Here is a 27,886-nt window from a genome sequence, read left to right as displayed (position 1 = left end):
AAATGGTGACATTTTAGCTGCAGATGAAGGGGTAGATCTGATGGCCATTAGGACCAGAGGTAATCGGATATCCCAACTTGGCCCAGAATCTGCCACAAACTTTTTTAATATGCTCACAATGGTTCGGTTGTATCGCTCCACTGCTCCAGAAGAAGCTAGCCGGTAGGCAATATGTAACTTCCTTTTGACCCCCAGTATCTCCCACATCTTTGTCATTACCCCGCTGGTGAAATGGCTACCTCTGTTTGACTCAATCCTTTGAGGTAGACCAAAACGGGAAAAGATGTGATTAATCATCAGGGCAGCTGCTGTTTCTGCCTTGCAGTTTGGGGCTGGGAGACATTCCACCCACTTGGTAAACAAGCATGTGACGGTCAACATGTCCTTGTTTCCACTACACAAGCGAATTACAGGGCCTACAAAGTCGATTTGCAAATCTGACCATGGCAGTGTAATTCCCCTCTTTTGGAGGGGCACCCGGTGTGTGAGGGATGTTGGCTGAAATTGTGCACACACAAGACACCCCTTCAAGTATTGGTCGAGGTCCTGCCCCATGTGTGGCCAGTATGCAATCTCTCTTAAGATCTCAAGTGTTGTGTGAAACCCCCTATGACCGGCGGTGGCCCCATCATGGGCGTGACTTAACATCAGGCTTCGGAATGAGGTAGGAACCACCCACTGATCATGGCCAGCTTGGGATTTCCTTACCAACAAACCGTCTTGGATTCAGAACATTTTTGGACATTTCATCAACACTCTTAGGTCCTCCTTCCCAATGTAATCGGTATCCGTCAGGGGAAAGTTCTCAGGGTCCTCAATGTGTTGGTAAAACCTACCAATTATTGGATCCCCTTCTGAGCTGTAATCAAATCAGCATCAGGGGTCTCCTTACTCCATTGTGCAGTTGAAAGATCGTTGTGAGCATTTGTCTGGGACCTAGTGATAGCAGTGACCTGGATTTCCCCCAACAGGGACTCTATTTCGATTAGATCCCCTTGGATGGCCCCGGTTTTGGCCAGCTAATCAGATAAGTCATTTCCAGTTTTGTCTGGTCCCTCTACTTTGGAATGACCCTTGATCTTTTTCCAGTAGATGGTCATCCCATTCGATGTGACCAGATCATCAATATTTTGGATTAGCTTCCCATGTTTCAGGGGTTTGTTATTAGCACATAACATGCCTCTGGTTTTCCAATTAACCAGGTGCTCCACGAACCCGTTCCGTACATAATCCGAATCTGTGATTATGACCAATTCGTGGAGTTGATGTTGGACAGCAGTGAGGATGGCCTGATGCACAGCCATCAACTCTGCCACCTGACTACTTCGGGGACCAATTTTGTACCCAGCGGAGGGTTCAGGAAACTCCTTCACCCATGCATTCCCTACACCGACCACCAGTTCTTTCTCCCCGTTGTTGTCAACATGGTAAGAGCATCCATCCACATGGACAGTGGACATTCCCTCACACTTGTCTTCTTCAAAGACTTTGTGGGGGGAATTAAGGTATGCCTCCATGTTGTCCTTTAGTTTCAGACCTTCGTCCTCGAGACAGTTTTCTCTGGCGCAATCATGCAAGTCAGCCAGACCTTGCGCGAGGGGACTCTTCTTGTTTTGGCCATATTTGACCTCCACAGGAAAGCCTTGCATTGACAGAATCCAGGAAGTAATTCGGGAATTACTCACATTTCCGGCCTGGATTCTGTCACTTTGGAGATATTGCAGAGGCTGGTGTGGAGTCTCCACTATGATGTGTTTCCCCTGGATAAACGGACGGTAATTCTTCAATGCCCACACCGTTGCCAGGAGTGCCTTCTCACAATCGTTGACTTTTTCCTCCACAGAGGATAAAGTTTTGCTCGCATAGGAGATTACTTTATTGACCTTGTCATGCTTTTGGTATAATACTGCCATCAAGCACGTATTAGAGAACCCTGTCTCCAGGAAGAACTCCTTGTTTCTGACAGGGTAAGCTAGGCAAGGCGCTTGTGAGAGGCTTCTCTTGAGTTGTCTTACTGCCTCGGATTGTTCTGGACCCCATTCCCACTTGACCCCCCCCTTCAAGAGATGAATCAGGGCTCTGGTGATTTCTGCGTAGCCCTCAATGAACTTTCTGCTGTAATTAGTCAGTCCAAGGAGGCTCCTTAGTACCCGCAGAGTTGTGGGATCCTTCAGTTTCTGAAGTGCTTCCACTTTCTTTTCTTGGGGACAGAGACCCTGAGGAGTAATCTCATGCCCCAAGAAATTAACACGGGTTCTACACCACTGTGCTTTCTGAAAGGAAAGTTTTGCGCCGGCGGCCCTCAACTGTGTCAGAACATAACGGATCTCCGCTATGTGTTCTTCCACAGATGAACTTTTGATGAGGACATCATCTACATAAGCCAGGTTACCCCTCGCACCCAGGTCGGGCATGGCTTTGTGTAGGAAAATGTTGAATTCATTGCCGGAGTTGAGGTATCCGAATGGAGTCCGGGTCGATGTGTACTGCTGGCCCCCAAAGGTAAAAGCCAGTTTGTATTGGTCCTCCCTACTGACAGGCACGGTCCAGTATCCATTGGTCAGGTCTATTGCTGTGAATACCTGTGACCCCTGAATCTGTGCCAGCCCTTGGTCAATGTAGGGCAGAGGCCATCGGGAAGTATGGACACATTTGTTGAGCTCCCTAAGGTCGGCACAGAGTCTCCACTGGCCGTTTGGCTTCAATATTCCCAGCACCGGATTATTGAAAGTGCTGTGGACTGGACGTATTATTCCCCGGGACTCAAGGTTCTTAATTATTTCAGTAAGGGACTCCATGGATGCGAGAGGCAAGCGATATTGCTTCACAAACACTGGAGTCATGCCAGGGTCCGTGGGAATTGTTATTGTGTGGATGTCGTTGCGACCAGTCATATGAGTCTACCGCAAAGAGATCTTGGAAATCCAAGAAAACTTGTTTCAACTTTTGCTTCTGTTCCAGAGTCACACAGACATCAGCTAGGTTGACTCTTTCTTCCACCATCAGCCTGAAGCCTGGAAAGACTTCTGCTTTGGCTATTTCAGCGGTCTCCTCCAGCTGGGTGGAGAAGTCCCTGGTCAGAGTGCTGGTTTGGACTGGAGGCCTCAGGTGGCAAAGGCAGCCTTCATGGACCTGGAAAATCACCTCATCCCTCCTGAAGTCACAAGTCACATCTTCCTTACCATAAGGGCAGGAAGTGTACACCAGGAAGTTCCCCCCATGCCAGGTGAAGATCCTGTCTGGTGTTGTATTGTCCTCACTGTCACTGTCAAAACAGTCCTTGGGGATCGGTCCTAACAGTTCATTTCCTAGATCAATGGAAAAATGTCGGTCATCAACCGCCATTCCAATAATGGTGCCTGCGGCTAGAGTAATGCTCTTTAAGTCGCTGTTATCCACCTCTATTGGAATGGTGTCATGTTCTATGTTGACTAATGGAGTTGGGTTTACCCCCAACCCTTGCTGTTGGAGAGAAGCATTTAGATGTATGTAAGCCTCAGGGTTTTTCAATTTTTGTCCTCTTTTAACCTTCACTTCCAGGGAGAATTGTCGGGTCCTTTCTGGGATGGTGACGTCCTCTTTAATCTGAATTGCAACTGCATAAGGTAGCAATTGAGCTAACCTAAATGCTTTTTCTGGATCATCAAAGCCCATGGGATTATCCGCTAATCGGGACCAAGCTTTGAAGTTTATTAGGTCCAAACTAATGGCGAAGCGATTGAGAATGTCACTGCCTAAGTAAAAGGCGGCAGTGACGTCTAGCACGACCCAACAATTATGGACTATGCTCTTGTTGCCAATGGAGATTTTGAGAATACACCTGCTTGGCAGGAGATGTTTGGAATTGGGTGCTTCCAGGTCCATTTCCCATTTATCTATCAGTTTGAATGTGGGAATGGCTGGATCTTTTGGGAGTTTGCGGAACATGGCTTCGCTGATGAAGCTCTTACCGTTGTTCACAGAGAACAGAGTCCTTCCCATCATTTAACTGAACAGGGATGAACAACTGCTCTCCAATTTGCTGAATATCAGCCAGGCTCTGAGCTGATTTCACATCTTTCTGGACTATAGGAGTGGGAGTGTCTGATTGTGGATTGGTAAAGAATTTCAGAGTGTTTCCTTCCAGTTTGGAGTACCACCTTAAACTGGAAGGAAGGTTGATTTTCAGAAATAGAGAGGACCCCCCCATCACCAGTCTGTTGGCCTACTGCTATTACTGTCACGTCTGGAATTTGGTTTTTCTGGAAGTGAAATTCTACTTGGTCCGATTTTTGTTCAACCATGTGGCAGGTGCCGTTTAAACTAACATGGTTGACACTCTGTTTTAATTCTATTGGTCGGCTAGTCTGGGTCCAGAGGACCTTGTTTACGCAATCTATTAGGGGTGACAACCTTCTCAGGAGGTCATTCCCTAGTAAACAAGGGGTGCCCTTTGTCACTACTATGACCGGGTGTTCCACCTTGTGTCGCCTAATTTTGATGTCCAAATCTGCAGTCCCCTCGACAGGAATTTCCTTCCCGTCAAAGTTCTGCAGTTGTCCAGGAAGAGAGGTGAGAGGAATACGGTAATTCTCCCCCCTTCCTGCATTTAGTTCATCAAAGGCCCTTTTGGACAGAAGGGTAGCTTGGGATCCAGTGTCCACCAGTGCCAAAATTGTACCCTGCCCCTGTACTTGTACCGGGGCATAGTATCTTCCCTCCTTCTCCTCAAGGGGGCACAGATAATGCACATTTTTGGACAACTGGTGGGCTAACTTTCTGGTTTTGGACATTGCTAGCAAAGAGATTTGGGCAGAATTCTATGAAGAGCCTGGGGAATCTGAAAGAAAAAGTTGGCAACTGGAAATGGTTTCGGGTTCTGGGCCGCCCCCCCCCCCTTTTGGAGGCAGTCATCAGGATGGGTTTGACCCATGGGATTTTGGTACTGTTGGTTCTGGGATGAGGTGATGGGCGGCGGTAGCTCAGTCTCCACATCTCCCCAGTCTGTTGATTTGGTTTTAGGTTCCCCTGGTTCCGGTTCCTGGCCGCCCCTGCCTTTTGGGAGGCAGTCACCAGGATGGGTTTGAACCAGGGGGTTTTGGTTTTGTTGGTTCTGGGATAGGATGATGGGCGGTGACCGCTCAATCCCCACATCTACCCAGTCTGGATTGGAATCTCTTGGGACCCATTTTTCCTTGGGAGGAGTTCCCCCATCTCTGAAGGAGAAGATCCTTTTCCCAGGATCCTCTTGGGATCCCTCTCCCTCAAATTGGAAGATCTGTACCTCCTCCTCAAAGTGGGTCCGTTTTGGTACTTTGTTTCTCCTACCCCCCCTCTGCTCCTTAGGAGGCAGACTTTCAGGTGTAGGAGATTTTGTTTCCAGTTCCTGGGCTTCCAGGGGCTGTTTACAAGTGGGGAAGGAAGCTTCCTCCAAGGCTTTACACCCCCCTTCCCCTTGTGCCTCCTGCCTGGGAACCGGTGGGCTATCGGGGTGCTGCCCTCGTCATTGTTCTGGAGCACCAGGTCCAGAGTTTGAGGCATTCTGTGCCAGCATGCCCGTCTGGGGGTTCTGTAGAGCCCTTAGCATGCGGCCCAAATGCTGTGCCATGTTCTGAACCTGGCGCTCTAACTGGGAAACCCGCTCAGGCTGACACGGGGTCCTGTTTTCCCCCCTTGGCTGATCCCGGGAAGGGTAGCTATCCCTTCTCTGGTAGTACCCCTGGTTGGGAAGATTTTGATACCCCTCCACCCTTGGCCTCCCCTCTCCCGGATTAGGTTGTCTGGGTTCAGGAAAGTGGGGAAAGAAGGATGGATGATTTTGGGGCTGGAAGTTGGGCGGATACCTGGAGAAAAAGTTCTGCCCAGGATTTGGAGAATTTCTGCCCTCCTGTGGGAAGTTGGGAGGGAAGTTCCCTGGGTTAGGTGCTTGGCTGGATCCCCCCCTTTAGGCTGGAGGAGTCCACACATAACCCAGGATGGGTCGGTTTCCCTTGTAGTGGGGTCTGACATAATCAGGGGAGTGAGTGACCCCATTTGTGGGACTACCTCCTTGGCTCCCTGTCTGTGACTGGCCCGAGGGCCTTCTGGGCTTGGCATTATTAGGTGCAGGTAGGTTTTTAGGCCCCCCATCTCCAAATCCAAACCGGGGGTGACCTTTACCTCTGCCACCTTGGCAGCAGCAGGGGTGCTGTTGGTTTTGGGGTTTTTCTGCGCATTATTTTTATTTTCGATGGGCTTCTGCACCTCATAGATCCGGGTAGCCTGTTCAATGACCCAGTCTAAAGATCTTTTCTCATGAAAATCTCGCACGAGCTGGGTCATTATGTATTTGGGTAAGGCATGGAAAAACGTATTGATAAATTCTCTGCTATCCGTGCCCACCCTTCTGGTGGTCTGCGCAAAAGCACGCTTTAATTCTTGCACAAACTCTTGTGGGGCCTGATCCTCCCCACATTGCAAATTGTAGGCTGCCTTGCGAGCCTCTTGAGGATTTCTGTGCACAGAAAATGTTTTCAAGATGGCCGCCCTGTATGTGGACCACCTTGAATGGTTTTGATCCTCCAGCCCTGCAAAGAAACTGGAGTATTCTGGTGAGAAGGTCCATTTGACGTACTGGATGCAGCTACTGCTGTCCTTCAAATGGAAAGTCTCCATCATTTCCTCATAGAGCTCCAAGTGTTCCCAAACAGAATACTTGGCGTTCTTATGATAAGGCGTGATGACACTCCTTATTGCCTTTATTTGTTTCAATGGGTCCTTAAGCAAGGCCCTTTTTGCCTTATTGGCCTTTTTGGTTCGGGTAACCCTGGTCCATTCATCCTCTGACTCAGAAGCACTGCTCCCAGAGGTGCCTGTCTGATCTTCCAGGTTTTCCCGGATTCTGCGAGCCTGGGAATGGCTGGCAGAATGTGGGGACCTGGTCTCCTGTGTCCTGTAATGCTCAGAGTAGTCTTCAGATCCCTCCTTGCTGCCAGGATCTTATGGGTACCCCCCTCCACTGACCTAACTGGGCAGAGGTTTTCAGGATGCCCTTAATGGGCCTACTCTCCTGGGGTTGCCCACTAAATTGCACTGAGCTTGGGTGCCCATACCCGGATGCCCGCCCATCCATTCCTGGGAGGTACTGGTCTATGAGCCCCATACTTCTAGCTGGATAGTAATCTGCCATCCCCGTGGCACTGGGCTCATGTGCGCTAGGGGACATGGGGGTGGCAGAGTCCAGGGACTGGGAGACATGAAGGCCTCTGGTACTAGGGCTCCTGAGGTTATGCTCCAGAGTTTCTCTTTCCCAGCGAACCTCATCTCTATCCACCCCTGCTCCCTGTTGCAATGCAAAAGCCTGCGCTTTCAGTTCCTCAGTTAAGGCCTTACTAGACTATCAGTCTCTCCTGCATCGCTACCTATTGCTGGAGCCTATCATTGTGCTGGCAGAGAGCCTCATTCTCTCTCTGTGCCTCCTGATTGGTCCTGGAGTACTGGGCCAATCTCTGCTGCAGGAGGGTTACCTCCTGAGTCCCATCCCTACTGGCCAACTCCTTTCTTGCCAGAGCCTCCTCCACCCTCCTGGTGTGCTCTAACAAGTTCTGGTGTTCTTTTTGGAGGTCACCCAGTCCCTGGAGGGCCAGGTGATTTTCTTCCATTTTCCTTTTTAAGTGGCAGACTTCCTGGCCTAAGGTATCCCTTTCCTGACTAAGAGCCTGCATCTGTGCCGCCAGGTCATCCCTTTGCCTTTGGAAGGCACCAGCTTTCTGGCGCTCCTCATCAAACTCTGTCTGGGTATCCAGGTCTTTCAGAATCAATGTATTGCTTTCCTCTTTTTCCCGATCTAGGTGGCTTTGCAGGGTGACTACCTGCTCAGCACATGCCCTATTGAAATCTACTTGTTGCGCCAGCTTTTTCTGGCTCTGGAGTAGGGAGTCCAAACCTTCTTGGTACTCCCTCTGTAAGGCCAGAAATCTGGTATCCTGGTCAGCCTTTTCCTGTTGCAGCACATCCATATCCTCCTTTATTTTAGTGATGTACTGTCTGCTGTCATTTTCTGACTCCTGAGCAGCCTCTGCTCAGAAGAGTCCAGATCAGATTGGGCCTTCTCTAACGCCCTCTTTTGCCTATTTGCCAGATCTTGGCCTTCAGCACATTTGTCCTGCATGGCTCCCATATATAGATACAAATATGCCGCTATCCTAACCATCTTGTCGTGTTCATCTTTAGCTTTAGGAGCCATATATAATTCACTCAGGGCCACATGTAATGGACCCTGATCTCTCCATATATCTGACCCTGTTTCAGTGACCTGTTGCGCGATTGCCTGCAACCAGACCGTTTGGTCCTGATGAGTCCACTCACCTCTCATAAATAGCTTATGTAAGAAGTGCTCTCTGGCTATTTTGATGTCTACCAGTGTCGTCATTCTGGAATTTGAGTTCCTTCCTGACTTACAGAAGTTTGTATTTTATTTTGCAAAACAGACCTTCTCCTTAGAGCGTTCCTTTGAGGAGTGCTTTACAGCGTACCACAGCGTGGTGATCCAACCGGATGTATGTATCCCGTCAGTTATCACACTGTATTAAGCTGCACAAGTGCTAAATCTAACCCAGAATACCCCCGGCTCCGAGCCCCCACTTTGTTAAGCGGCTTCACTTCAACACTACAACTAAGTCAATGCCTAGTCTGGGATGCTGAGGGAAACCCTTATTGATATATTTATAGGTCCAGTTCATGTACTCTGGATGACAACCCTTATATAACACCCCTCTCTTAGAATCCCCCTGACCCCACTGAGCCAAGAAGTAGGTCTTTTTTGCAAATTTAAAAGGTTTATTTGAGAAATATAACAATAAATATCTATCACACTTTTATAATAAATTAAGATTGGATATCACACTTAAAATATGACAGTGATCAACAATGGATAATATTCTACTGGTAAACTGATTTGGTTACTTAGAAGTAGTATAGAGGATGAGGTAGCTGAAATGCTTTATGGTTTCAAGGAAATGCAAGGTGGAATAAATGCAGTACAGAAAATAAACTGATATGGTTTCACAAGAGATAATATGTTCACTTTTCCCCTGGTGGCAGTTCACCCCCCCCTACATGCAATGCAAGGAGATGGAAGTAACACACACAGTCTTCAGGAATACAATCAAATACAACACACAATTCAGTTCCCCCCCAGCAAGCTTAGACAACAGGTATGCTTTTTAAAACACGGGCAAGAGTGCTTTGTAATGTGGTGGCAAGGAAGTGAAAAATGCTAAAATTGCTTTTAATTCCCTATAGGAGGTTCAGGGTGAGTGGTAGACACTTTAAATCAGTTCAGGTCAGCCCTAACAATGGTTCAGGGATGGTTATTAGGTTGCAAACGAATTTTAGCAGTTCAGGCAAAAGCGGCTATCTTTTTTCAGATGACGAAATCAGGCCAAATCGCAAATCACTGTAAATTTTGCCATTGCGTAAATCGCGATTGCGGTGAAGGAGGTATAAGGAAGTAGGAAGTCGGTTCTAGGCCTGTTGGAAAGCTTAAATTCGAAGCTTTCAGGGGAAAGTTAAATCTCGTTCCTAGGAAAAACCGTTCCAGAGATACAGATGATTTTGTGAAGGTAGTTTTTCGGATTTAAAGTAAACTCAAAATGACAGGTGACAGCTTGCAGCTTTAAAAATGACAGATGACACAATTTCTAGGAGGCTGTTCTAATTAGGTTAAAATAGTTTGGATTAGATTATTTTAACTAAGAGATTGGGTTCTGCTCAGTTCTGGCGGATACTCACTCCTAATTTTGAAATGAATGGGCCTCGTCACGGATCTGGTCAACACGTCCAGCGGCAGTTCTCTCTGCTCGGCGGGTCAATCAGCCACCGGTTCTGCTCACAGCGATTCGGATCTCTGGTTCTGCTCACAGTGGTCTGGGTCTGGTCTGCGGTTCTGGCAAAAGTTCTTGGCAAACAATTCAAACAGCTCGCCCGGCTGTTGAATAGTTTGGTTAGGTTTGCTGGATTCTGAAGGCCTGCTGAGAATACTTTTGCTTGCAGCGGGCCTTCTGGGTGCAAAGTTCTGTAGACTACGGGTCCCTGGTTCTGGTCTCTGTATGGATGGGATGTCGGCAGTCAAAATGCTCCGCAGAAATGGAAAATGAATGTCTCTACCTGTCCCAGCAGTCTCTTTTTATGTGTTTTGGAAGTGGGTGTGTGCGTGGCATAACTGAGCCTGCCCCTCTCTACTTGTCATTGGCCCAATTCTCCCCTCTCCCATGATTGGGGGAAGGAAATGGATTGTCATCATGATGAGGTCTGTTTATGGGTCAGAGGATCCTCCCCTGGTCAATTTGCCCACAAATCTATATTTGATTCAAATACATATTTCCCAGATACACAATTTGTTGAAATTACATGTACACATTATATATTCCTTATGGTCCATGCTTGTCCGCCTCTGATCTTCCTGGGGGCTTGCATTCAAAAATGACAACATTTTGCGCTTTTTGACTGGTTTTGCAATATTGGACATTTACCAAAAATTACACAAATGTGCGCAAGGAGTATGGACATTAATTGATGAAGTGTCAGATTTTTAACATGCAGACATTTGGAGTGAGACCCTTTTTCCGCTAGCAACCCCCCAGAATACACCACAGGGTCCTAACGCCTCTTAAAACGTGCACAGAAAAATCACAAGAATAATGATATTACTTATATCATTCTGACAAGTCCGTACTATGAATTATACATCTTTTTTAAAATTATGCTCTGGCCCAGATGGGTGTGGTTTAGGTTCCAAAGCACATGGGGGAAGCTTCTGTCTGTCCCCGCCTCCAGCACAGGTGGCTCCCAGAGGCACTTCTCCTCCCACTTCTCCCAAGAGGAAGCTACTTTACGGCCCCCTCAATATAACATTTGCCTGAGCCAAAGAAGGCCCATTGTTCAGTTCCCTGTAGTCCCCAGGTGCCACTCCCCTTTCAATCAACAGGGCCATGTGATCTCCTTTTGGTTGGGCCTGCAGGATGCAGCCAGGCCTGGGAAGAGTTGTTGAGCCAGTTCAACTCCTGTCGGGGGTAGTTGTCAGGCAGAATTCAGCTAAATGTCACTTTAGTTCCCAGTTTTCTACATTCAAATCCAACTTACATGCAGCTATTTTTTATATATACATTAAATAATTACTTCCTTCAAGTCATTTCAGAATATAGTTTTACATTGTATCCACCTCTTAGCAAGTCTTTCCTTGGCCTGGTTTCGGTTCATTTGTTCAGTTTTACACAAAGGTCTGGTGGTTTTAAAACGCCGGCTTTCTGATAGTGGTGAGCACCGGTACTGCATCCATTTTTGACATTAAGAAAATGAATTCCCCACAGTTCTGGGTTGCTTTTGGCAATCAGCATTGCCATTCCCAATGGTTTCAGGCTACTGTGTGTGTAGCCCAATGGTGGTTTTAGGCAGTGCCCTCCTGTGCTCACAACATAGGCAAAAATGGGTGGCAGCCTATTCTTCATGTTTTCCCTGTGCACTCTCTGGGGAGTTCTGGCGATCATGATGTTTTCAATGCCAGTACTGCACAGTTTTATGGTAGGGCTTGGCTGCATGGGTAAAACATCCCACATACCAGGTGTCACATTTGGAGGCATGTTTCAGGCGGATCCTCATGACTGGGGCAAGAATGTTGAGGCCAAGGGTATTAGTAATTGCAAGATGGAGGTTGCTGAGAGCAGAGTCAGGGGTACAGTCTGTTGTGGGGAGAGAGGGGGATGAAGGTAGATGTGAAGGCAGCAGCTGACACTCTTTTCATCGGAAGGATGTTCGTGAACAAGGTTGTCAGGGCTGGGGGAGGTGCTGCCAGAGGGCCGAGAGGACCCAGATGAGAGGAGAGGAGGGAATGGTCTGACCAGAAGAGTGGGGTGATTAGTGGGGAGAGAATGATAGATCCATTTGATTGAAGGCGTCAAGAGTGTGTCCAGCCGAGTGGGTAGGACCAGATGGCAGAATGGAGAGGGAGAGCAAGGTGCAGAGGCCACGGAAGAGAGTGGATGCCATGATTGAGGAGTCAAGGTGGATGTTGAAGTCACCCAGGAGAAGAAGTTTATAGGTGGTTGTGAGGAGAGAGGAGTAGAAATCAACCCATTCAGAGAGGAACAGGGTAGTAGAGCCTGGTGGCCTGTAGATAGTGACAATGGTCAGAGAGGAGGTGGGAGAGATGACCAGCTTGCAAACCAGGCTCTCGTAGGAAGAGTAAGGCTCGGTGGATATGAGCAAAGAAGGGACCCTCTCAGGGAAGATCAGAGCAACCCCACCGGCAGTACGGTTTGGGCGAGGCTTGGAGACGATCTTATAGCCATCAGGAAGAAGGGAGTCAAAAGAAGTGACTGAGCTGATATTGAACCACGTCTCGGTACGAGCAAGGATATCAAGGAGGTCAAGTCAAGGTCTTCAAGGTGAAGGCAGATGTTGGCAGTGTGCCTGATGCCAGAACGAGCATTAAGCCTGGCTAGATGCAACCGGTCACCACCTTTGAAGGTTTTCCGGGGAGGGGTACAGGGGTGTGGTACCCCAGTTGGAGGGGGGGGCAGAGAGGTCACTAAGCTCTGACCCCAACACTATAGCCTCATGATCTAATTCATTGTGTGTCCAAAGGTTTAAATCACCTAGCACTATCATATGTGTAGTGGTTTTCAGCGAATCACTCAACAAAGTAAGAGGTTGTTCCTCAAAAACAGGAATATCTCACGTGATAGTTCATATAATACCACGGAATTGATTGTAGCATTACAATGAACAAATGCTCACAATTGTGCAATACGCCAGTACTGGTTGTGTGCATATTCAAAGAGCCTTTAAAGATAATGGCAATACCCCATCCTCTAGAATCCTTACGGTCTGCTCTAACGATTTTAAAACCACTGGGGTGGCTAGCTGAGCTGCATGGGCGGCGATGCCATTAACATGTCTAGATCTAAAATAGTAATCAGATCACAGAGATTTTCATTTGATGTAGAACTAATGATCTTGTGTTAAGTAAGGCCACTTTCAAATTACGGCGAGACAGAATACTATTTGATATTCCAACTCCTACCTCTTGCTCTAAGGACCCAACATCAGGGATCTGATAATCCTGTAAAGTAGATTGCAAATCACATACAAAATCTGTATAACGGTATCACACAAAGCTACACTAAGTAGTTCATCCTGCTCTCCCTCCACAGAATATGTAATCAAGTTATCACACAAAGCTACACTAACACATACACACAAAAAGGAACTAAGAAAAAACAAAAAGTGGGCCAGAGCCAAGGAGCACCTATTAATTCTTCATGTTGAATAGGTGCGTTTTGACCGCTCTCTTAAAAGGATTCAGGCACATAAAGTAGTTGGGGGATCATTCCAGGGACTGGGAGCCCATGCATCAAACCTTGTGCCCCTGAATTTCTGCAATTTGAAGCACGGCTGAAATAGCTTTTTCTAGTCATTCGAGCAAAGCAGTGTCCTGCTCAAAACGGTCTTAGATTGGTCAGAAAGATACCAAGTTGCATAACGTCCTTCATTTGTGCACCAATGTACGAATTCTGTGGACAATTCTATGCTTGACTGGCAACCAATGAAGGGATCGTCTAGCTGTGGTGACGTGATCCTGCCTACCAAAGCCAGGGATGGCCCTCACTGCCCCCATTTTGGATGGTCTGGAGTTTTTGAAGATTAGCAAGAGAAGTGTCTGCTAGCAAGCTATTACACAAATACAATTTGGAATTAATTAGGGCACAAGTCAAAAGGGATCTATTTGCCTCAGATGAATAAGATTTAATCAGTCTCAGTAGTTTGAAGCCATATGCATAGGGTGACCACAAATGAGCACTGTGCTTCTTCATAGAACGCTTGGAATCCAGGTACACTCCTAGTGTTTTAACAAAGGGTGCCACTGGGATGGTACAGCCAGGAATCGTGAACTGTTTTTAACAAAGCTTCAGCTTTTTTAGCCGAGGACTAGATCCCAAAATCATGAGTTCGGTATTGTTGTCATTCAAGGCGAAAGAATTAATGGACATTCATGATTGAATCGATTTGTAGATCCGGTTGATGGCATCTTGAGTCCCAGACATAGTCACTTGAGAGTTCTAGTAGTATCTGGATGTCGTCCGCATAGTTCGTATAGCTAACGCAGACTATCCAGGAGTTCGAAAAAGGAATGAGTATAGATGTTGTAAAGAGTCGGTGAGAGACAAGTACCCTGTGGAACCACACGACAATGCAGCTGGGTGAGCTTGGAAATCACCCACAGAGACCCTGGCAGAGTGAGAACCCAGAAAGGATTCTATCCATGCTGCACCGCTACTTGAGCACCTTGCAATTTCGACAAGCCTTCTGACCAGCAAGGTGTGATCAACCAGATCAAAGGCTGCTGAGAACTCAAGTAACATTAGAAGGGCAGTATGACCACTCTCAACAATTCCCGAAATGTTGGACTTGTGGTCGAGAAGGGCCGTCACAGTGCCATGCTTGACGTGAAAGCTAGCATTGCGAACCCCAAGCAAGTTGTTTGACTCAATAAACTCCTGGAACTGGAGATAAGCTATCCTATCCAAAATCTTTAGCAGGAATGGGACATTTGTGATAGGCCGATAGTTGCTGACCACAGCTGGGTCCAGATTTTCGTTTTTTAACAAAGGTGTGATCCATGCCTCTTTCAAACAACCCGATACACTACAAGCTGCAAACGAGGAGTTGACGATTTTAGCAGTCCAGGGCGTAAGGGTCTCGTCTCCACCTACTCCTGGGCTTTTGCGTGCCTGGATTCTCGGGTTGATGCTATGCTGCAGCTCTGGCATTCTGCTCTCTGCACATGAGCGAGTTTGAAACTTGCCAGCTCTCTGGTTCCTGCTTCCTGCAGAGGTTGTGCAGCTCAGGACCTCTCCGGGCTGACATCTGAATGGGAGTTCTTGTCTTCTAAGGGGGAGACTCTCCTGGTGAGGACCCACCTGTCTCTACTCTTATGGGTAATGCAGAGCGGGCTCACCCCACTAGCATCATGGGGGCTCCCCCTTGGGGAGAAGGGTTGAATTCCCTTGATTCGTCACAGCCGCTTATCAACGTTGAGACATCTGGACTGAAACGTTTGTTGCTCTTATGGCCTTCTCAATGCTGTTGGGCCTTCTGCAAAGAATTACGGTAGATATCTTTTGGGCGAGCCTCACATTTCAGGGATTCTAGGCTTCCTCCTCCCCTGGCCTTACCTTGAGCCCAATAGACCAATTAGGAGCTTTTTCCAAACTTATCCAAAGAGAATCTGAGGAGTATTTGTGTGTTCTTTCCTTTTAAATCATTTTGCAAACGTTCTCCTCCTGAAGTACAGTGCCCAGAATATTCTGCCTCCTTTAAAAAAAATATGTGCACACCCCGCATGCACAACCAGAATGCACACCCAGCATCTATTTTCTATGTGTTTACTCCCGCAGGGATGGGTTTGAATTGGTGCATTAGTAAAAATGACATTTTGATATAACCTTGCTTGCACGCTACTTTTAGTTTGGTGATTTAGCCTACCTTCTGCCCACAAAAACATACCAAGGCGAATCAGGTGATGACATACCTTTATTTATTTAACTTTCACAAGTGAAACATCACTAAGCCAGGTTATGGTACACGTTTGTGTACCATAGAAGACCTTGCCCCCCTCCCCGGTACTTCTTCTGGCCAGAATACGATTTCATCAAAGATGTACTTGTTTGAGACCTACACTGAGGCTCACCTTTTAGTGTTTCAAAGACGCTGTCCTTTGTGAGATGAACTTGTCTCAGTCGTGCAGCAAGGGTCACCCCTCAGTACTGCGGAGGCGGTGTCCTGTACTGAGCGAGGTTGACCTGTCTGAGTCCTGCAGCGAACGTCATATCTCAGTACTGCAGAGGCGGTGTCCTATGCGGAGCGAGGTTCATCTGTCTGAGTCCTGCAGCAAGGGTCACCCCTCAGTACTGCAGAGGCGGTGTCCTGTGCTGAACGAGGTTCACCTGTCTGAGTCCTGCAGCGAACGTCATCTATCAGTATTGCTGAGGCGGTGTCCTGTGCTGAGCGAGGTTCACCTGTCTGAGTCCTGCAGCGAACGTCATCTATCAGTATTGCTGAGGCGGTGTCCTGTGCTGAGCGAGGTTCACCTGTCTGAGTCCTGCAGCGAACGTCATCGGTCAGTATTGCTGAGGCGGTGTCCTATGCCATGCGAGGTTCACAAGTCTGAGTCCTGCAGCAAACGTCATCTATCATTATTGCTGAGGCGGTGTCCTATGCCGTGCGAGGTTCACCTCTCTGAGTCCTGCAGCAAGGGTCACCCCTCAGTACTGCAGAGGCGCGGTGTCCTGTGCTGAATGAGGTTCACCTGTCTGAGTCCTGCAGCGAACGTCATCTATCAGTATTGCTGAGGCGGTGTCCTATGCCGTGCGAGGTTCACCAGTCTGAGTCCTGCAGCGAACGTCATCTATCAGTATTGCTGAGGTGGTGTCCTATGCCGTGCGAGGTTCACCTTCTGAGTCCTGCAGCAAGGGTCACACCTCAGTACTGCAGAGGCGGTGTCCTGTGCTGAGCGAGCTTCACCTGTCTGAGTCCTGCAGCAAACGTCATATCTCAGTACTGCAGAGGCGGTGTCCTGTGCTGAGCGAGCTTCACCTGTCTGAGTCCTGCAGCAAACGTCATATCTCAGTACTGCAGAAGCGGTGTCCTATGCGGAGCGAGGTTCACCTGTCTGAGTCCTGCAGCAAGGGTCACCCCTCAGTACTGCGGAGGCGGTGTCCTGTGCTGAGCGAGGTTCACCTGTCTGAGTCCTGCAGCGAACGTCATCTATCAGTATTGCTGAGGTGGTGTCCTATGCCGTGCGAGGTTCACCAGTCTGAGTCCTGCAGCGAACGTCATCTATCAGTATTGCTGAGGCGGTGTCCTATGTCGTGCGAGGTTCACCAGTCTGAGTTCTGCAGCGAACGTCATCTATCAGTATTGCTGAGGCGGTGTCCTATGCCGTGCGAGGTTCACCAGTCTGAGTCCTGCAGCGAACGTCATCTATCAGTATTGCTGAGGCGGTGTCCTATGCCGTGCGAGGTTCACCTGTCTGAGTCCTGCAGCAAGGGTCACCCCTCAGTACTGCAGAGGCGGTGTCCTGTGCTGAATGAGGTTCACCTGTCTTAGTCCTGCATCGAACGTCATCTATCAGTATTGCTGAGGCGGTGTCCTATGCCGTGCGAGGTTCACCTGTCTGAGTCCTGCAGCGAACATCATCTATCAGTATTGCTGAGGCGGTGTCCTATGCCGTGCGAGGTTCACCTGTCTGAGTCCTGCAGCAAGGGTCACCCCTCAGTACTGCAGAGGCGGTGTCCTGTGCTGAATGAGGTTCACCTGTCTGAGTCCTGCATCGAACGTCATCTATCAGGAGGTGTCATCTCCTGCTTCCGTTTCATTTCTACAGTAAGGGTCGGTTTTTCCGCATCCCGTAGCAGCATCTCACACATTGTTGTCTTTGGGCACTACTACTTTGTTGGGTGATCATGAGGTGTGCCCCGATTATAAACAGCTGAACCCAAAAAGCAAGTACTGAGCAGTCAATTGTATAATATACAAATACGAAGTTCTGCTCTTCTGGAGGAGGCATGGGTCATGTCACTCTGCAAAACCTATCTGACTGATGTAGGCTGTGCAGGGCATCGAGCTCAGCCAGGAGGCAGCACTGCATATGGAAACGGGGGGCCTCTAAAATTGTGAATCAATGGGAAAGTGTCCCCTTTGCTCATGCTTTAAGCTGTCCCTGTACATCAGCTAACTACAGGCCATTTTGCCTGACCCACTTCTCAATGGTGCCTTAGCAGGTTTTGCTACCATTGTTTCATCCTAGCTGGCTTTGACAATGGTTTGTTACGTTGGGTTTCACGTTGCCTCAGCCTTTTGTGACCGTTTGTGCTGCTTTTCTGAGCACTCTGCTGCTAGTGTAAGGATTGCTAGGTTGTGCTGCATGCCAGCCTCTGTTGCTCAGTGTAAAGTGTCTTTCCTTTGCCTGTACGGTGCAACTTCCTTAATGTTAGAATATTCCTTGATTGTCCTGAGAGCTCTTACTAGTTTTTACTTTCTTTCTGACTATTTTGCGTTTTCTTTCATCCAGCCCTTTGGCCCTTTGCAATAATCCTTTACCTGCCGCACCTGGAAATCTCTATGAGAGAATTTTTTTTTATTATTTTTATTTCAATCCTTTTGCACTACACTTACATTTTTTTACACAGTAAAAAATGTGGATTTAAAAATCAATTACACAGGCATATATTATACAGTACGGTTTAGTGTTCCCTGCCTTGGCTCTAAGACACTGCCTATTGTGTTAATGTTTCATTTCAGTGTATTTGTGTAATGCTTGGTTACTTGCAATTTCCTTACTTTTCTTCATTTGGTTTATAACTTCTGGCAATAATTTCCATTTTATGCAACTGTGTTTAATTTGTCTTTTGTCATTTCCCATTGTTTTGTAAAGCACACATTTCCTTTTCCAAGTGGAGCCTATAATGACCCCTTGCAGGAATTCAAGACGAACATACTCACCCTTAGCACTTAAGGGGTTAAACGTCCCTTGGACTTAAATAAAGAAACAATTATGAGATCCCCTGTGATGAAATATTTCAATGCAAAAAAATATTGTAAAGAGTAGAATTTCTCTTTAAATCAATGATCGTTCTGCCAGGCCAGTGCACGTACCTTGTCAGCGCTCGAAGGGACGCAGTTGCCGTTGGACAGCCCTTGCTTCTGATTGAATCTGTACACCAGGTTCCTAAACAGCGCCCTCTGCTGATGGCTGCAGCATAGGGACCACTCCCAGACGCTGGGGTAGCGAGCACCCGATTCCTCCTTTGAAGGGTCCCTTTGTTTCAGGTGCATTCCTTGGCTGGTGAGGTCCCGCCACCCATTGATGGGCGTGTAGATTTGGCTGAAGAGATGTCGCTAGAGTAACGGATAGACACAAATGTGAAATAACTTCTCGGTTTGCCACCAATCCAACCCACGCAAGGTTATCCCACATCTTTTGGGGAGGGTGAAAACCCTTAGATCCGAGTTGTCCAACTCCAGGATGCGAAGGCTGGAATCCTGATGGTTTTTGAGATATCCCTCATTAATAATATTCATGCGAAACAAGTTAATAACATTTAGAATCATTGTATGCAAATTTATCTAATGAATACTGATGAAGGGTGTCCTGAAAATCCGACATGTTTCCCGCCTCGAGGCCTGGAGTTGGACAACCTTGCCTTAGATCATCAATTTACCAATCTGCGGTTTTCATGGCTTCCCTATGCACACTTTCCGACCAAGTAAAGGATTTTTTGTTCCTATGAGATTTGCTGTGTTTCTCAAGTAGGAGGTAAACCATCACGGCAATCATCATAAACACTCTGCTGCCTTTTTGTAGGATTTTGACCTAAAATGGATCTAGAAGCATACAGTGTGTAGTGTGCCATCATTCACAGAGAATGCCCACCCTTAAAATGGGCACCTAATCTAGGGGGTAGGCCCCTGCAAGGTTGGCGCACCATATAGAAAAACTCCCTCTACAGTGCCCCTGCGGGCATGGATGCAGCCCGACAGCTATGCATTCTCCCAGGGAATGGAGTTTGATTAATAAATTACAAACAACATCAGTCATATTGCCACTTTCCACCTAAATATCATAATGGAAGCTAATTTACTATTCCAACTTAAGTCAGGCAAAGTTGGGGAACATTTGTTGCCTGAGTGGCCCCAGAGCCCAGGCTCCTTTCGAGACGAATAGGGACTTTCCAGGGAAGACTTTGGATAATAGCGCCTACCCGGCAAGGGCTGCTTCAGAGCACTCCCACGGGACACATCGTGCAGGATGTCCATACATGTGCAAAATGACAAAAGGAAGTCCAGGCGAAGGAGCTTTTCATGTTGTCAGACTCTCCTTCGTGGGGTCAAATATGAAAGGCCGCATGGAGGTTATGCCAAAGAAATATTAAGTTTGGCTGTACATCCTTTTGATATCTTCTCTGACAGCAGAAAAGGCAAAGCACACGTACATACTAGTGTGGGAGGGGCACCCTACAAATGACCATAATAAATAAAATTACTCTAAACCGCACTAAGAACGTGATGCTGTGCATGAATCACTCGTGTCATTTCACCAAATTCCTAAGGCGGATGTGATATCACATGACCTTTGAAAGTGATGACTACACAGAAGTATAGAAAGGTTTTTACAATAGATGTGGAACTATTAACTAATAATTAAATTCAAACTCTTATGAAGTCAGTTAATGCGAGGGTATAGCAGTCACAAGGGGGAGCCTAAGGGTCACTGTTGCAACTTGTGACAACCCTTAAACAATTCCTCTGCCATCAGTTGCAGGGCCACAGAGTGCGTTCCTGGCTGGATCCTGCATAAGGCTGGTTTTGCACAAAACAGTCTGCATCTTTGCTCCTATACATTTTAGGGGTTCATAAAATGGCCAAGCTCGCAGTGTGACTATACAAATTGTCCCGCTCACTAATTCACGCACTTATCTTAAAGCAATGAGTGTACCAGGAGCATATGGATCACTGGGGAACAAAAGGAATTGCGATTGTAAACACTAGATGACCCTAAAAGACATACATTTTGACATTTAGCCCCAGGAACCACCCTCAGGCCTCCTCTCTTCCCACTTCTGCCCAACACCAATGTCTTGGCACGGCCCTCCCCAGTTCTAATGGGCTGATGGTACCATCTCACTTGGCTACCGCGGCCTCGCTCCCACTGGCAGTTGAAAAGGAAGGTGCTGAAGAAGGGCTGGTAGGTGCTGCCGTGCAGGGCGGTCAGATACAGCTCAGTGAATTCAAAGGAGGTGGGGAACTGTTGCAACAGCTGCCACACGCAGTCCAGGAAGAGCAGGAATACCGGGGACTGGAGGAGAGCAAAACGTGGACAAGTAAGAGACACAAACAGCCATGCACCAAACAACACTCAAACTGTGAACGCTGCTGGGACCAGAGGATGGTCAAGGCTAGTGCAAGGAGTTATGGTGACCGAACCTAAGACACATTTAATGTTGTTAAGACCTTATCGGCACCCTTGGGTTCCCTTTTGCCGGTTTTGCTATTGACAGCTGCCTAGAATTGCGAAATAATAGAACTGGCCCTGATGATGGTGGAAGCAGTCCTGTTGTGGTTGAAAAACTCAGAATTCACAGTACATTTTATATTCAGAAACAAAACTATTAAGAGGTAAGTTACTATTGCCTCCTCATTGTATAGACCCCAAAAGGATGAAAGACTGAGTCAGCCCGTGCAGTCTGCAAGTTACTCAAAATCCTGAAGGAGGCACATTAATACTATTGGATCTTTAATGTCAGTTCCTCTACAACACATTTTAAAGCAGCACAAGATGGACCCATGCATCTCCCCACTAAAACAGTGCCTCTACTAGCAGAGACTGCATAGAAAGACAGCGGATGATGTCGAGTGAACCCACCTGGTCCTTGTCCACCTCCCTGAGGATACTCATGCGCAGAAGGAAAGGATGCCCGGCTGCCACCCACTCCTTCTGAACCAAGCTCTGGAAGCCTGACAGGGTCCGAGCATGCGGGTCGGAGATCACCTGAACCAGAGACGCCACCAGGCAGTTCAGATCCCGGTCACCAGGCTCTGCAACAAAACAGGGAAGAGTCAGACCGGAAGAGCAGGCAAAGAGGATATGTCACAGAGACCGTTTGGGGCATGCTTAGAGTCCATATAGCTAGATTCATGGCTACCAAGCAGACAGACCGCACGTGTTACACCTTCAGCATACCCTGGATTTTCAGTCAACACCATAACTCCTGCTGGCACTTGGAAAACCAATCTTGGAATGAGAAAAGCAGAAACATGCGCCCCAAAAAGCAAAAGGACAATGGCTTCAACGTGTGGACCCTTGGCAGTAAGATAATGATAGTGTGGCCTACAACCCATAACAGCCCATAATAACTCATGCCTATGCCTTCTGCTGGGACTGCGGCCTGCATCTGGGTCTGGAAGCTCCCAGAAATGGTGGTGGTGATATTTCAAGAGGGCTCTGGAAATGGCATTGCGGAGTTAGTTCTTCGCAAAGATAAAACTTGTTGTGAAATGTACTTGTTTGCCAATAGGTCTTCATTTTATTTTGGCAAGATGTTTCACCAATGCACCATATTTCGTGTGTGATATGCTTCTTGGTTGAGTAGTCCATGATCCAATGTTTCATGCCCACACATTTCATAGATTGGCGGCATGGGATCGTCCGAGGCCGATGCATATGCTTTGCAGTATTTATGAACTTTCTGATGAGATATTAAGATTATTTCAGTGTGAATTCTTCTTTTACGATTTAATTGAAGGAATTCCAAGATTGTATAGAAGAAATTCAGAGAAACCAGTAAACTGGTTTTAACGGCTTAGAACAGTCCACTCGCCATACTTGTGCATTTGAGGTCACAGAAAAATGGTAAGTATGTAATCGGGCAGTAGTTTCTGCATACAGGACTCCAGAGGTGGAGCTGGTGGAATCAGGCCCCAGGTCACACATGATGTTTGCATCACAGCTCGCATCTGGTCATTGAGGAGGACTAGGACACAACACAGTAACTTGCACTATTTGACACAGCAAATCTTGGCGCATGACAAGTGATTTGTCTCAGACTTACATACAATAGTGTGTTCATTAGAACAGGTTTCATCCAAAAGGCTCTCCCCTTGCAACCAAACAGTTCTGCATTTAATTTGGGAGATTTTCCTGGCAGGCCGGATTAGTGCACCGGAAAGGTTGAGGCAGTCAGTCACATGACAGGCACCATAGAAGGGGTCCCTAAATTAGGACACACAGTACGGTCACAGTTAATAGTTTTCCATTTCCACTAAAAAGGATATGGCCATGTCCAGCCCACAGAGCCGGAGTGGCACAGAGAAAGGGAAAGGGCCCTGTGGCTCCATGGATCGGACTTATTGTAAGAGATGCAGTGTTACTGGATAGTTTCACTTTTAAAAACAATGTTTAAGCAGTATGGTAAAAGTTCAATTATCCAGCACCATTTGCAATCCAATGGTGTCCTTTAATCTCCAATGCTGTTTAACCAAATGTTGGTTGTCCATTAGTATTACATCTTAACTATATCATCAAACTGATGGTTGGTTAACAAAGCAAAAAGACCAGATCAAAAAGCTTCCTGGCCTGTTTGCACTGTTATCCATCTCCAGAGCTTTGTTATCCGCCATGAACCATTACTATTACCGCAAAGGCGGTGCCAGTTAATAGAGTGTTCTTGTTAATAAGGTGCCATAAACAAAGCGCCTACTGCAGATACCCATTACACATTACCTACATCAAACATTCTATGTAAGATAGCTATTAACCTGTAGCAATGATCTTCCAGTGATTATATCTTTTGAAGTTCTAGATACTTGGAATTGCAATTTGTGCCCTCAAGCGTATTCATCTATTGGAGTCCAAGCTCTGGAACACACAGTCTAACATACAATGTGCTTCCAGTAAGGGGCTACCTGTGCCATTTTGGTGCCCACACACTCCCAAATGTTCTCAATGCAGCGATCCAGGCACCCAATACATACGGTACCTTGTAAAACCACAGACCGGCACCTGTCCGCAAGCAGGGAAGAGACGTCACTAGCTTTCTTCAGGCAAGACCTGCAGGAGCAGCACACAAAGGCAACATTAAAAGAGAAGAGCACACTGTTAATTAGTGGAAGAGGATCATAATAATTCTCTGAAGAGGGCAACATAAATGCACTGCTAGTGAGTGCTTAGCCAAAGCCCATCTGTCAAATAGGAACATTGAGTTGGATTTTCAGAATGACGAAAATATGCGAATAATCTCAATTAAAGTTCATTATATTTGAATTATCATCACACCTATTGATTGTGCAGATCCAGAAAACCTGACTTGATTTGATTAACTGGTGATCGACAAGCCCAGCTGTATAGCTCACAGCATCGCCGAATGTTGCTGCTTCGGTTGGGCTACTGAGCTGAAAATGTTTTAATTTATTTTTTCATATGTTTTCCTGGAACGTATCAATGTTTTGATAGTATACAGCGTCATAACAAAATACATTTAAGCATGCCAATTTATTTTAATAATGTATTATTAACATGCCATCCAAAAACGACGAGTTAGCTTATATAGCACAATCAAATAGTACAAATATAGAAACTAAAACATTTTTTTTATATAAGTAGAAGGACTGCAAGAAAAAGGCATATGAGGGTATTGGAGGGTGAGGTACACCGGTCCATCTAACCAGATAAATATAACTTTAAATCTTAAATATATCAAACAAGGATTGAACTAGACCCGCCCAAGCCATATCATGTATGCTGAAAACAAAACTGCAGAAAACTACTCCTTTTCGCAGCAGAAAAATACTACTAATAGTAATCTTTTTTTGTTACTGTGTGCCAATGCATTTTTACAGAGAATGCATTTGCCACCAAGCATAAAGCCTCAGTTATTTGGAGACCACATTTTATGATCCTCTTATACAAAAACCTGTTTGTGTGACCTATATATGATGTTTTGATTTCTATTATAAACTATCAAGAAAAAGTATGTTATAAGAAACACAACTGCTTTAGCTTGTCATTTGTCCTATCAAAAGTATTGTATATGCTATTTAAGGACTCACGTCACGTACTAACCCCACCTTGAAATATCTTTTTATTACAAGTACTTTTTGTTTTTATTTGTGTTTCAAAATAATGAATAAACTATTTTTGTAAAGAAAACGGGTTATAAGTATAATGTGAATGACCAAAAAGTTCAAAGGTTATTGAGCGGTGCACAAACCCAATCAAACGGATAAAGAGGGGGGTAATCAGTCTTCCTTTTATTATACATATAGCCTGATTCATGGAATTTTTTTGCGTGATAAACGCAGATTTGCACGCATTTCTGCCCGAAAATCCCCATACTTCAAACAGGGATTTTCAGGCAGAAAGGCGCGCAAATCTGCGCTTTTCACACAAATAATTCCATGAATCAGGCTCATAGTCTGTATCCTTCCCATTTTGGGACTGATCCCCGAAAACAAAAAATAGGGAAGTACCCAACGATCTACTGTCATAGAAATTGTAACTCAAATTCATTAACTTCAGCAGGATAAAAGTTTGAGTTAGCCCTGCCTCAGTTCAAACCTACAATGTGCAGATCAGAAACCAATCTTATCAGTGAACCTTTTAACTTGCTTAAGCCATTTTACTATAGCAATAAGCACCCATTCGGGGATTTTCATTGGGGTCCCAGTTTTAGGACTGAGCAAAGCGACAGTATTCACGCTGGGATCTGGCGCATTAACATCCAGTGAAGCCCTCAGAACAAGGGGTTATTGCTATTTTGGTCAACTCTCGGGAACGAACATCAATACATTTGTGCGAATCAACGGATCGCAGTGAGCATGACCTGTTGATTCACACAAAGGCATCCTCACCTAACATGGCTAACATAGCAATCATGGAAATAGATTTAGGGCGCTGTGCAAAGCTCCTCTTCTATTTCCATAGCAACCGTGGGTGGAGGGTGAGGCACGGCAAGGTGGCTCTGCCACCAAATCAGTTGAGTGGGGGGGCGGGGGTGGCTGACGTATGGTGACCAGACGTCCTGGTTTTGCCATGACCATCCTGGAATTAGGCCCCTGTCCTCCTGTGCCGAGAGATTTCTTTTATTTAAAAACCCTGTCCCGTTTTTAGGAAAGGGTTGGTAACCACTGTAGAGATGCAATAAATCAAGTTAACATTAATTGATAATAAGCAGTTTGCTTGCTTTGTTATTAGATTTGTCTCTTCCACCCCAAAGTAGGCTCGAACCCCAAACCTTCTATTCAATGCCACCTGCATTTACTGATTGCACCACAGGAGTGATAAAGGAACACTCATTGCAAAGCCTGTAATAAAAATCAAAGGAAAAGCTCTCTTGTTTTTAGCATGCTTAGGGCCTGAGTCTCAGAGTGTCAGAAATACGAACTGGGGCAAGCCCAGACGGCTATATCAGAGGAAATGAGTATAAAACTACAGTACCCAGTAGGCTTTGGGGTGAATGTAGTTCCAGACTCCCGCCACTAGCCAGCTGCATGTAATTGGGGCGTTTACTAAACCGCCGGCCGCCCGTGTACGGGTGCTGATAATTGTTGATTATACAGCACGGGCGGTCACAGCGTTTCGCTCTCGGAGGAAGGATGCAGGAGAGGTCGTCATTTTGCTTGGAGTCACGCTGCGGCCCGCGGCCGCCGTTCGAGTGGAGACACGGTTTGTAAGTGGTGCGCTAGCTCCATTACTCGTTGGCACCGAACACGGTGAACCCTTTCTACACGGTGTGAAGATTCATGCACCGGTGGTTTCCTCGGCAGTGGACGTCTTGTTCATGGAGGTTGAAGGCGCTACTACTGCAAGTCCCGGTGCACTCACGAGGCACCCGGACAACAAGATAAGTGCTTCTGTTTTCTGTTACATGTTTATTCCACGAGGGTGTCAAATCCCATTCCTTGTTGGAAGTGTTTAAGTTTGGAGTGGACGTAGTACATGAACGCTACGCTCACTCTTGGTTCTATGATGGGCAATAGACCTTTCCCTTAAGTGTGATTATATTCATATATATAAAATTACCAGGCACATCACGTTTTCATGCTCGGAGTACCTAAATGACTGTGCAAATAGCCCAGACCATGGGTACCATTCTCTGAATTCAGAGTGCAGAGTTCTGTCCTCAGTTGGCTGCGCTTATGTTGTATGTTGCTTGCCTGCCCCTTCGGGCCATGTGTTCATGTCCATTTCATATGGGAGCAGCTCCCTTGTTTGTGTCATCCTGCTTACTGCTTATATGTGTCCATGCCAAAGCTGATGTACTATGTTAAGCAATTACGTTTATATGCATATTCAGGTAGAGTTCTTGTGAGTCTGTAGTAGGTGGTGTTCAGGATCAGGGATACAGACTGGTGAGTAGGTGTACGTAGGAATTGTGACTTGTATGTTGTCTTCCCTCCTTTCCTTTGTCAGTCCACCCCCTTTCCCTAACTCCGTCTTCCCCCCATTGGCTGCCACGTGGTTATCTGTTATATTGCTATTCAAACGCCCGTGCCAACCACGGTGGGAAGGACGATCTATTCAGCTTCTGTGGTTCGGGAGAGGGGTCGATCCCCTATCATCCCTTACGGTTTTGACAGAATTATCAGCCCCCTATTGGGGTAACTGAACCACCCAGGCCAAATGGATTTGAATCCTCCCTCTTTAGCAGAAGTGCTAAAAGCTTTGCAGGACATTCAAGGGGAACTGGTATATGCAAGACAGGAGTCAGACATTTTGAAAACTCAGGTGCAAGGTTTGGTAGCTCAGAGGACTCCCTTGGAGACTGCCGGTCCATCCAGAGGGAGTAGTGCCGAAAGCACGTCCACAGTGATAGTACAGCAGCCAAGTAGTGCACCTTTGGCGGCCCCAGAACGATTTGCTGGTGACCCCAGGAAGTTTATGACATTCTTAACACAATGCAGATTACATTTCTGTGTAAACCTTCGGCCTTTGAATCCATCCAGGCCAGAACCGCATTTGTAATCTCATATCTAACAGGGGATGCTGCAGCCTGGGCCACGCCATTAGTACAAAAAGAGGACCCATTATTGTATAACTGGGATGGGTTCTTGGCAGAATTTGGACGACTGTTTGATCGTAGAGAAATTTCTTTGGCCCAAGATAAGGAATTACTGGCATTAAAACAGGGAACGCGAGATTTGGTATTTTATGTCACTCAGTTTAACAGATTGGCCAGAGAATAAGCAGACTGTATTGTTTTATCAGGGATTGAAAGAAGAACTAAAAGATGCTATGGCACAAGTCGAACCACAACCTGCCTCTTGTACCGCTATGATTGATTTGGCATTGAGATGAGATCACCGTATGAATGAG

The 27,886-nt window shown here is 46.6% G+C and overlaps 1 protein-coding gene across 1 annotated transcript in view; it reads right to left on the bottom strand.

Moving 5' to 3' along the window:
* Positions 1-27,886, bottom strand: part of MTMR11 (myotubularin related protein 11) — a 367,609-nt gene that overhangs the window by 57,432 nt on the left and 282,291 nt on the right. Inside the window, exons 12-15 of the mRNA XM_069652402.1 lie at positions 23,553-23,623; positions 21,440-21,612; positions 20,702-20,872; positions 18,673-18,915 (exon numbers count right to left, since the gene is read on the bottom strand). Of these exons, the coding sequence (XP_069508503.1) occupies positions 18,673-18,915; positions 20,702-20,872; positions 21,440-21,612; positions 23,553-23,623 (658 nt within the window). The remainder of the gene's footprint in view (positions 1-18,672; positions 18,916-20,701; positions 20,873-21,439; positions 21,613-23,552; positions 23,624-27,886) is intronic.

The sequence above is a fragment of the Ambystoma mexicanum genome, chromosome 1p (genome assembly GCF_040938575.1).
Source record: "Ambystoma mexicanum isolate Mex_15411 chromosome 1p, UKY_AmexF1_1, whole genome shotgun sequence".
In the NCBI taxonomy this organism is placed as follows: domain Eukaryota; kingdom Metazoa; phylum Chordata; class Amphibia; order Caudata; family Ambystomatidae; genus Ambystoma; species Ambystoma mexicanum.
This window is presented reverse-complemented; position numbering and strand designations above follow the sequence as displayed.